At 31.5% G+C, this 12568-nt stretch overlaps 1 protein-coding gene across 3 annotated transcripts in view; it reads left to right on the top strand.

The window, feature by feature from the left end:
- Window positions 1-5165: 5165 nt before the first annotated feature.
- The window catches only part of LOC132740822 (protein slit-like), a 97889-nt gene continuing 90486 nt past the window's right edge, over window positions 5166-12568 (top strand). For all 3 annotated transcript variants that reach the window (XM_060728830.1, XM_060728831.1, XM_060728829.1), the window contains exons 1-2: window positions 5166-5795; window positions 11061-11132. In XM_060728830.1, the coding sequence (XP_060584813.1) occupies window positions 5614-5795; window positions 11061-11132 (254 nt within the window). In that variant the 5' untranslated portion in view covers window positions 5166-5613. The remainder of the gene's footprint in view (window positions 5796-11060; window positions 11133-12568) is intronic.

Raw genomic sequence — 12568 nt, 5'->3', positions numbered from 1 at the left:
TCGAAACCTATGGGTACTGATTTCGCTGAACTGTGGATGTAGGTGCCCATTAGTGCCTGAAATACTGCATGAAAGGGCACCTGAGGTCTTCCTCCACCAGGAAAGTTAGAAAGTTGCCATATAACTTATACTGTGTTGATGTGGCGTAAAATTCAACTGAAAAAAGTCTTAGAGGTTTTTCCATTTCCATGATTTTGGTGTTACTTAAAATCCTCCAAATTAAAAAAAAAATATATTGATATCTTCAAACAGGGTCAATCAAAAAACGTGTCTGCTTATTTAAAGCTCTAGTCAGATAGAAAGCTTTTACTTGCCTAGAATGATTATTCCTCCCTCATTGGAAAGAGAGAAATAATCTCCCATGTAGTCAGTGCTTTTGCTTTACGTAAATTTTTAGAAAGTTGTATGAATTATAAAATTGTATTGATGTATAGAATCTATGATTATATTTCATATTCAATGATTTTATGTTTACACATTTTACCATTCATCAGATTGTGAACATATATTGACCAGTCAATTTCTTGAAATATTTATGGAACGAAATTATCTATATACTAGTAGTTGAAATGTTGTGAATGCAATTTGTTAGAAAAGAATTGAACAGTTAATTGATACAAATCAATTGTCCAATGCTGCACTGCGCGTGGCAACTTGTTTTAAAATTCGTAAAACAGAAAAAAAAAGAAATATGTTTAATCAACGTGTTATCTTCAAACTTTTTTATCTAAAATTTTGTTGATGAGCTGTTTATTGTCTCTTAACAAATATAAGGATCAGTTATTATAATATTTTTTTGAAAATTTATTTCATTTTGATATACATGTAGTTACGTGTTGTATACATGTTTGTTTTCATGCTTGTTTAGAGTATTAGTTACTGTAAACTCATTTAGATAGGAGAGCACATGTATATCTTATGATATTCTGTTTTATGTTTAATTTAATTTTTAGCTCTACTATTCAAAGAATATAGAGAGCTGTTGTATTCACCAAGGCGTCAGCGTCGTAAATCTGAAAACCTGCATTACATATGAAAGTGGACTGTCCGTGGAAATGACAATTCTGGAAATACATATTATTTCAAAACTTGCCCAAGTGTTAATGTAGTCAAAATATGTGGAGGTAAAGTCAATAACAAAAAGGTCGTGAAAAGAGTACCATATTCTGAACTCTGGATTTTTCTAGGCTGTACAGATAATGGAAGTCCTGTTATAGCTATATTATATTTCTTAACACCTTGAAATTGACTTCTCTGATTTTCTAAAGATAATATAATTGACCTCCGGTATGAGAAAAGAATCCTTAACGTCATTTAAAAAATGACATGCTTATGTTGAAAAGTTATTTACTCTTGAAATGTTGAATATTAATATGAATAGTTGAGGCAAAAAATGAAAAATATTTATGTTTCCCTTTCACAACCCATGCAAAATTTTGTTGGGTAGAGGCGTTCAGGATTGTTTTCTCCTGCTGTCAGTCAATATAAAGATTTCAATATATATATATATAATTTCATGCATAAAGTCCCAAGCTATATAATGTTAAATTGCTTGAAATACTATTCAACAAATAGTTGCCTATTTGTTTTATATGTCAATCTTTTTGATCTATATTTTATAGTTTTTGTTCAATACTTACTGATTTTTTTATGATGAAAATAAGTTAATTAGAATAACTCTGTTAATTATACTGTTAAAAGTAATATATGTATACATTACACATGTATTTAAGAGTATTAAAAAAAGCATCAAAGGTTGTTAATGTGTTCTTATATATCATGTGGATATGGTGTAATGTTTTTAAATTTTGTGAAAGTTCATTAAATGAGCCGCGTCACGACAAAACCAACATAGTGTGTTTGCGACCAGCATGGATCCAGACCAGCCTGCGCAGCCGCGCAGTCTGATCAGGATCCATGCTGTTCGCTTTCAGTTTCTCTTCTTGTAATAGAGTTGGTAAGCGAACAGCATGGATCCTGATCAGACTGCGCAGATGCGCAGGCTGGTCTGGATCCATGCAGGTCGCAAACGCACTATGTTGGTTTTGTTGTGATGCGGCTCATTTTTATTGAATATTGTTGTTTATCACATGTATGCACTATTTATTATCATAATTGGTGTGATATCGATTTGACAATGTTTGAAAAACTCAAATAAATGTCTTTGAAATGATTTTAAAATGTTGTTTTGTGTTTGTGTGTTGCGTGCGTGTGTATTTGGGTGTGCGTGGGTGTTTGTGTGGTGGTACTCTGGGATTTTCTAACCACAAATACTTGTGTATGTGTTTAAATGTGTCTTGTTAAGCTCAATAGGGCGAGCATCCAGGGGTCCCTGGTTAGACCCTTGTGCGATGCGTATTTTCTCCTGACAACGGAGAAATCTTGTGAACATATCTTTTCAGTGAAAAACTGGAATTACACATTGTATTTTTATGTGTATGGTCGGAGAGAAGCTAAACTTGCATTTTGTCTGATAATAGTTAGATCGTTCAATTGAAATTCAGAAGTCTGAAAAGGGCATAATTTTTCAAATATAGTATGTAATAAGTGATCAAGAGGAAGGACCCTGTACTTGCTCTGTTACGGCGGTAGATCTCGAAAATTAACTCTTCTTGTTTTCTTCACTATGAAATTTGTTTGAAGGCCACACAAAACTGCTATTTACCGACTTAAACTAAACGCTCGTCCCTTTCCAACGAGACAACTAGTGGTAGCAGTCTGGTCCCGTATGACATGAACACACTCACTGCTGACAATGTTCGCAGCCTTGCACTCTCGAAAGATAACCCTCCTTGATTTCTTTACTATCTCACAAAGATAGGACTCGCACCAAAGTGCCATGCACGTGCTTAGAGAGGAGGCTAGTCCTTACATCGAGTACACGTTAACAGTCTGAAAATGTAAGATATATGGCATGTATTTGCGGTATTACGACTCGTACATTCTCGCATATTTTTTTCTAATAACTCCGTTTAATGGTCACAGAAAACCGCAGTACACGCATGTATAATTCATTCATGGCTCCGGCTCGGATAACTGACTCTGTGAAGAAAACAAGACGATACAGGGATTCTTTATAACGCTCATAAGTTCGTGTAATTTGGCTGAAAACAACAGTCCGTTAGACGGTCTGTGCTACCTTCAGTCCAGACGTACGTAAAACTGTTCTCGTTGGAGTCGATTGAACCTACAGTATACGCAAGTTTAATTCATTTCTGAATCAGACTCAGTTGAGCTACCAAAACAAGAAGATACCGAAACAAGCGTCTGAATTATGCACTGTTTAAATTGTATGTATCCGAGCCGAAAATGTGAGTCTGACAGACGGTCTGGGTTTTCTTGACCGGTTGGCAAAACTATGATGGTGAAAGTGGATAAAATTTAGTGTTTCCGTTATCGTCGTGAACTTAAATCCCACGGTCAAGTTTGTTTTACTCAAAAGTATTGTGCATAAAATAGAATAAAAAAACTGCCACACATAAATCGTTCAGAATTAAAGGGAAGTAATACAAACATTTAATTACATATGAAAAAAAAGAATTACATGTACTATATTCTTTAAATATTCAAACCTATGCCAGTGCTCAGCAATATTACCAAACAATAGTACAATTTACTTAATAACAAATAATAATATTCTAATGATATAATCTGTATCTGATCATAATTTGAATATTTATTAAGATTGCTGATAAAGGGAGACAATACTTGTATGCTTTATTTAAAAAAAGAACTAGAGTTACGCCTATTAATGTAACCTAGACGATGCGCTTGCCGGTCTGATAAAGGTTTGCGGCTGTGTTCGAGTCCACTGTTCTAAACAATGTATAATGGCTTCTTATTTCACAACACCATTCTTTGGACATTTTGACAGAACTTTGTTTCTTTAAGTACAAAAAAGATTAATATTGATTTTTGAACTCTCAAAAATTAACACGAGGCCAGATGGAGTATGATATGTATTTAGTATAGATTTCTATGTAAAAGATGCTATAATATGGGGTACGATATTCATTGTATATAAATATTTTGGAACGAAGCTAAATTAATAAGAGTATTCTATTGAAACACCACATCGTATAAATGCTGAAAATCCATTTGACAAAATAATCACAAATATTTATTTATTTCTTTCACGGATTTATACAATGTCACATAAATCCGTGAATTATTTATTTTATTTTATTTTATTTTATTTTAATTTATTTTTATTTATTTTATTTTATTTTATTTTATTTTATTTTATTTTATTTTATTTTATTTTATTTTATTTTATTTTATTTTATATTTTATTTTATTTCATTTACTTTCAATTTAATTTATTTCAATTTTATTTATTTATTTATTTATTTATTTATTTATTTATTTATTTATTTATTTATTTATTTCAATTCATTCATTCATTCATTCATTCATTCATTCATTCATTCATTCATTCATGTATCTAAGACATCTTATCTAATCTTGTCTATTTTATTTTAGTTTGTCTCATTTACAAGACATTTCACTGTTTTAAATTTAGCTCTGTGACATTATTTAATCTTCTACTTAATTAAAGAAGACAAAATTGTTATCCAATATTTAATACCAATTTGCCTATAAAAAATAAATTGATAAGAGATAAATCTCTATGTCGACGCAGGAAGATGGGGAAAAAAATCTTAATTCAGTTATTAACACCATATTTTTATTTTAATAATTTTTGCTGGTTCGTTTTCCTGTTTCTAAGTAATTTACGTTTTTGTTCTAAAATGAAATTAATTTAATCCGGTCTCATATTTTATGTCGATAAATACGAATTGCAAACTATCCTTATTTCAAGTTTTTTCTTTGTTTTTTTTTTAAATGATTTATTTATTTAATATTTTATTTTAAATTATTTTTATTATTATCATTTATTTATTATTATTATTTTTTTGGTGGGGGGGGGGGCTCTTTACTGCTGCTTAAATACTCCAAATTAACTGGTCTTTTTTCAACTTTCCAAGTTGGTTTTATATGTCTCATCAATGGTATTGTCATTAGTTGTATCGGGGATTGAATCTGTGACTGGTCTTTCCGTTAAAAATCTTAAATTTCAAGGGAGAGAACTCGTCCGCGACTATACTGTGTTACACCCCTCCTTCTATAGGTAGACTGTTCCTAACGCGGCGAATTTGATTTGTTAGTTGAACGTAAACCAGTGTATCGGACAGACCTAGCGTAGTATATGGGGATTTTACAACTGTGCTTTAAAAAAAGATACTTTTTGAGGACGGATTAAAGATACACACTGAAGCCGTTTGTTTGAATGAAGTTGTATTTCTGAATATTATAAGAAGTTTTAACCCTTTGATTTTGAAAACCTATTTCGTTAATACTTTTAATTGTTTAATTAAACAAAGAATGGATTTAAATAAATATAGTGTCTATTAAAAATGTGATTTTTTTTCGGATAGAAAAAATATGTGAAAATAATAGAGAGTATATTAAAAAAAATTATTACAAATTTTGTTTTTTGGAGAAAATTATTGTTGAAAGGTAACAAAAGAAAAAAAAAGAACAAATGTGAATTCAGAAGGAATAATTTCGTGATTATTATTTCTTTTATAATTTAAAAAAAATCAGTTCACAATGGGCACTCTGGCCCCCAAACCATCTTGGATTTACTTTGGATTTATTATTGTGTGTTTTATTAACGTGACCAATGGTGTCGCGTGCCCTGTGGAATGCACGTGCACCCGTAGTCGGATGGATTGTTCGTTTAAGAAGCTTAAAAGTGTTCCATCACAAATACCATCATCAGTCAAAAAAATGTAAGTATACACAAAATCAGCTCGTTTAAAAGAATGTAAATGGTTCTAAGTAATATACTTACATTGTATTAGAAGTTTCTTTCTTTGGCAATCATTTTGCTATAAAAAAAATTATACGGACACTTCTGACCTGCACAAAGAAAATCAAAACATGCGAAAATATGTATATGAAAGTTACTTCTTATATACATGGGTAATTATTAAGCCGTGTATAAGAGTATAATGTTTATACATTATTGCAATTTTATTACGTCAGCTCGCTTTTATTGTGCAGTGCTCACTAAAAAACGTGTGTTCTCCAAACGTTCGCCGCCAGTTCGCTAACTACATCGCTGTAATATAGGCAATTTATAGTGAACATGCAAGAAACGTAAATCATTTGTAACATTCATTTGTGCAAATAATCTCCTTTATTACAATCTAAGTTACAAAACAGTCAATGATTTACAATTTGTTATTACTCGAGATGCGCAAATAAACGCAGTCAAAAATCGACGCCAAACATGAATTATGTGACTCGTCACGACTAAAATATACAACAGAAGGTCTACCGTAAAATATTTTTTATTTCATATGATTTAAAAAAATATTTGTTTCTCATTTTGTGTGGAATTCAGTTTGTAAAAATCCTGAAATATTTTTTAACGAGGCAAAAACCATGTCTTTCAGGTTATTTGACTACTAAAATTAAATAACTAAAATGTTTGTTACTAGTTGTATTAAGATAATCCTATAACGTTACTTATAAAGCGTTTTTTTTATAATTTATTATTTTCTCTCTTATAAAAAACATCATCTCGATTAGATTATATAGTTCTTAATGTGCATATTTTAAAGTCAAATAATACGGGTGAAAACGTCATTAACTTAAAAGGATATTATATCCGCATCATCACAGATATTTAATTTTAATTTGTTAATTTTCTGTCTCAATGTATACATAGCTTTAACTGCTTTGACATAAACTTTTAAGCTCGAAAATGTTATTGCACACAATCTGTTTAATGCACCGTCATGAATCGGGGATTTTTTAAAAATATATCACAGTAAATAAAAGAGACGTCATTTCAAAATATTATTATATTAGAAATCTCTTAATAAGACACGTGTTTTTAAGTTTACCCTCTTTTTGTTCAATTTAAGTTACAACTGAAATTACGTTTTAAACACATCATTCAAAATTTTCTCATCATTCAAAATTTCAACATCATTCAACATTTCACGATGTTTGGATACATTTAGAAATGTGTTTGACAATTTGTATCAATCGAAAAAGCATGAATTTTTTGTCTTAAGAAAAAAAAATCTTTTCGGCGAAAAAGTAACGTTTTTGTGTGTGAAAGACTTAAAATGTTCAAAATTGGACAAGTAGAGTAATGTAGGTTTATTACAAACAAAAAAGCTTAGTTATAAATATTTTAACTTTCTCTTTTATCTCTTATCAGCAATGATAAACAGTATTACGCGACACCGTCTGCGCAAGTTTAGAAGCCAGAATAGGGCTAGATTAGTGTACAAACATTTGCGGACGAAACCTCTTTGAAGGTTTAAGCCCTGAAATGATAGGGGTATTGTTGTATTATCAAGGTTTTCTATACACCCACTGTTTAGAAGTGGTTATATTAAATACAGTGTATAAAAGGCCGGCCCTACTTCTCCTAAACCCGTGGTGTGAAGTTTTTATTTGTGAGAAAAGTGTCATTGCCCAACAGAGTAAGTTAAGCGGTCTGAAGGACCTGTGTTCAATACCATTCCCACCTAATTTGCTATGGGAGCAAAAATATGAAGTAATATTGACAGTCCGTTCCCGTATTATTTACTGTGGGAGCAAAAATATGAAATCATATTGATAGCGTCTAAATTTCATTATCAGTCGTTTTCCCATAAGTTATGCAGTAAAATGAATAAATGTCCGATCGACGTGAAACAAATAATTTGGTTATGTATATAACAATCGTTTCCCATAACAGTTACACTAGTGTTTTGTAAGAAGTAAAATAAAAATGTCCGTTCGTCGTAAAATAGATCTATGTATTTTACAGTCGTTTCCCCATAACAAAACTTTATAATAGTATTTTCTAAGAGTAAAAGTAAAAGAATGTTCGTTCGTCGAAAAATCAAATTATTTTGGTAATGTATATGTAATTATGTATATAGCAAGAATTTACTTGAGACTGTTTCTAAATGATATATTTATTATTCAGACATCCTACTATCTTATCAGATACATGTTTAAGCATAATTAGACAAATTACATGATAAACGTTCACTGTGCTCAAGTTATTTCCTTGTGTAGTTCACAACACACTGGAGCGGGCGAATTCCTTAATGCATAGAATTAGCTTAAAACTCTCTTTAAAATTTGACGTTCAATTTGGAACACCTACTTTACGTGTTCTTAATAACGGGTTGTTTTAAATGTAACATTCAGCGTTCCAGTAGATTTTCATCGTTTCGTCATTTGAAATGTTAGCGTTGCAAAAACCTCGAGAAATACAGTAGCTTTAACATTTACAAAATATGTTTTGTTAAATGTTAGTATCGTCCATCATTTATGCAAATGTTTTGTGTTTTTTCCTTGCTTTTTTACTTGCTGTTTTTGCTTTCCAGCTCTCTCTTTTTTTATAAAGAAAAACAAATGATATAATTTTGACTATTTAACATTGCGTTTTTATTGCATCATAGTTTGTTTCTGCTATTCTTATATGTATTAAAGAGGAAACTATGTTGATTGCAACTACTCCAAAGTTTTGACATTTTGTTTACATTTTCAAAATTGTTTGAAATAATTTTCTGGCACGAATCAAAACTTTTCAATCTGTTAGCATGCAGTTGCGATCTCAACAAGTCTATTATAATGCGGATCAAACACTTATATGCGGTCCTTAATCGAACAAAACCAACACTTTATAAGGCGTTGACTTCTTCTTATTCGCGTAAATTATGCTAATTTAAAGCTATTTAACATCTTTAACCTTATAGTGTCAAATTTTACCAGACGATTTTTTTGTACATTGACGGCTAAAACTATAGAAATATATTTCAAGAAATATTTGAAGAAAAATATATATATTCACAATGCACGTAATTTTGACCTATATTTTACTTGAGAGAAAAAAATCATGATAATTTTTCAGTGGCAGTCTACTGCAGCAATTGAGCCGTGTCACGACAAAACCAACATAATGGGTTTGCAACCAGCATGGATCCGCGCAGTCTGATCAGGATCCATGCTGTTCACTTACAAACTCTATAACAAGTAGAGAAACTGATAGCGAACAGCGTGGATCCTGATCAGACCGCGTGGATGCGCAGGCTGGTCTGGATACATGCTAGTCGCAAACGCATTATGTTGGTTTTGTCGTGACACGGCTCAAATTGAGTATGTGAAATGAAGTCTAGACAAACCGCAATTAGAAGTTTATCTATTATTTACCTGGATTATTAAAGAATTACATTTTAGAGTGAGGTATTAGGTATTTAGATGGCACGTATTATTTAATGACACATGAAAAAAAGAAATTAATTGATATTCTTAATCTACATGCAAACATGTGATGACTTGGAAATTTCTTCTTTAAGTTTTTTTTTCTTCTGATAAAGAATGCTATAATTTTAAATCATTTTTGTATGTCTCATTTCGGTTGCCCATGTCTGAGACCAGGAACCCAGGGATCATAGGTTCGAGCCCTACTCGGGTCACGACCATGTTTCTTCATATGAAACCAGTACTGGTTGGTTCCAGGAAGCGGACTCGAAAGTGATAAAAGTGATAAACATAAGATGCAAGAACTCATTTCGCAATCGTGCTTAAATAAATATGTTTAAACCAAAACAGAATATGTTGTTATTTTCTGGGTAGTGTATAGATACGGCAGTTGTCCCGTTCCATAGACAACCCTTGCCCTTTTACATGCCCGGCTTAGGGAACCGATAAATAAGGTCTCGGCCTGTTTAATTCTCATCCATAAAACCATTATGAATGAGAAAAATACGTTCAAACTTTACGTCAAATTTATCATCATAACGTGTCATAAATATTAGTAATAATTTGAACAGGTTTTTAATCTCGTAATTTTTAGATAAAGAATGTATAGCACAGTTAACAAACACGACAACTCGTCTGCATTACTATCATTATTTTCATTTTTTACATACACAATATGAAAGACATAAAGATATTTAAGACTGAATTGTATCAATATTTGAACTCCTGACTTAAATTACTCGAATATGTCAATATAATTTAAATTAAAGGTGTCAAATTCTTTAAAGTTAGAATATGAATTAGACTTTTTTGAGTATATAAATATGTCGCCGAAATGAATAAAGCAAGTTTTGACATATGGTGTTAAAAGGATCCGAGCTAATTATTATGTCAATTTATACAGTCTTTATATACTTCTAATGATAACTTTCGGCAAAGAAATAATTTTCTATGCCTTAGGGGCAGCGGTGTCACATGCATATAATATGTTGAGTGATAATTTTCTGACCGACAAAGGAATATAGTTAAGGTGCATAGCCGTACATCATATCCTCTCAGTTGTTGTTGTTGTCCTTCATTTTTGCATTAATTTGCATGCAAAAATGGCTAGCCCTCTAAAACTTCAAAGTATTGAGCGGCGAAGAGATGAATATATTAGAGGCTCAGTTATTCGTATTTCATTAGTAGGCCTACATGTATATTACATTTAATGTCCATAAATTTATGGAGCGCGGTAATTTAGATCTTGTAATTTCGTTTAAGTCCTTTAATTTTAATGTGCCCAAATTTGGTTTGTAGCTCTACTTTTTTACCATAAAATACAAATTATCTGAATCCATTTTGTATATTTTGATGTACATTAAAATGTAATGTAAATATCTTTTTTTCTATACACGGCAAAGATATGTATATTATCGACGTCAGGTTTACTATTACGGTTAACGTCGGGTTATATACGTAACATAACGTAACGTGCCTTTATCAAACTTTGAATCACGCTAGACAAAATATATTAGAGAACATTTTGATAGACTTTCCTCAAAATAAATAAACACATCATCAATTAGACATTTATATATAAAAGTTCCCTTTATAATATACCGTATTACGTCTTAAAAAATAACGTGACGTCAATAACGCCCGCGCTTTGAATTGTTTTACCGTTTCTTAACATATTGAATGTTCATTGTTTCAGCGCTCCTGAATATTAATTTATCCGATGATTTTATTAAAAACATACATGAATATATATATATATATTTGTATTTTCTTTTCAGGGATTTACAGGGTAATGAAATAACAGAAATCAAAGAAACAGATTTTAAAAATCTTCGTAGATTGCGAAGTTTGTAAGTATACTTATTTATACAGCATTGTATATTTTCTTGCCAGTTCCAAATAGAATGTTGTGTTATAGAAAATCTGTTCTTAGTTAGGGTTAAAATTCTATATATATTTATTTTAATTAACTCTAGTGAGGGCCTTAGTATCATTTAGGTAACTGCGTTATTAGTTGACAGTAGACTTGTAACGTTTCTATAGCGTATAAAAAACTGGGTCACGGAAGAAAGTTACATGTTTAACGTTAGCAGGTTACTTTAACTTTTGTGACGTCAGTATAACTATATTAATTGAATTGAGGCGTTGTTTAACTTATTGTAAAATGCGAAATTTTTGTCCTGGAATATTCTGCTTTGTTAAGAATAAATAGTTTGCTTTACACCAAGTTTGTACAACATATAAAACATATAAAATTTCCAGACATACAATTTAGTCGTAACAACTGGTAGTATCTACAAATCAGAATATGAGCCGCGTCACGACAAAACCAACATAGTGCGTTTGCGACCAGCATGGATCCAGACCAGCCTGCGCATCCGCGCAGTCTGATCAGGATCCATGCTGTTCGCTTACATAATCTATAACAAGTAGAGAAACTGATAGCGAACAGCATGGATCCTGATCAGACTGCGCGGATGCGCAGGCTGGTCTGGATCAATGCTGGTCGCAAACCCATTATGTTGGTTTTGTCATGGCGCGACTCATATGAAGTATAAATTGTCATGAATATCTCTTTGCAGAATCTTTAAGTAACGGTTTGATTGCCAATAATAACACACCGCCACATGTTTAAACTGTTCTTTTTTTTCAACCTGTAGGAATTGTGTGCATCTACCTGTTAGTTGTAAAAAAAAACAACAACAACAAGATGTTCAAACGTATCGTATCCGGTGTTAATTCCAGGCAATCTAGCAAATGTTTATTTATGCCAAAATGTTAAAAAAATCTAGTTCTAGTAAAAAATGTGTGATTTCGTTTATTTGATAAAAGATTTGTATGATTTTAGAGAGAGAAAATAGCCCAATTATAAACCAGGTATTATATATTATTTGTGTTTTTGCATCGATGCTGTGCCATATTTTCTTGACAAAGGGTTATTATATCATTACAAATTCATTGCTAAGGAGACCTATTCAAATTACACTGCATGCCAGATTTTCTTTTTATTTTATTACATTTCCTGACGTAATATGTGACGGCATAAAGCCAGTAAGCAGTTTTTCAATAAATAGCATGAAAATGATTCACCGTTCTATTCACGAAAAGTTATCCTTCCGCCAAAAAATCTCGTTGAAGATTTACACGGCAAAAAGGTTTTTTTTTTAATGCTTGTTATATGAAAGGGGTATAAAAGATCGTGGCACCTGATCTTAATATGATAGAAGGAAACGCTAGACATGTTACGTCATGTGAATAGTGTTAGCAGACGTAACTTGTCGTTTGG

Source organism: Ruditapes philippinarum, unplaced genomic scaffold (assembly GCF_026571515.1).
Source record: "Ruditapes philippinarum isolate M1 unplaced genomic scaffold, ASM2657151v2 ctg230_1_1_1_1, whole genome shotgun sequence".
NCBI lineage: Eukaryota > Metazoa > Mollusca > Bivalvia > Venerida > Veneridae > Ruditapes > Ruditapes philippinarum.
The sequence above is the reverse complement of the archived record's forward strand: the minus strand, read 5'-3'. Positions and strand labels throughout refer to the sequence as shown.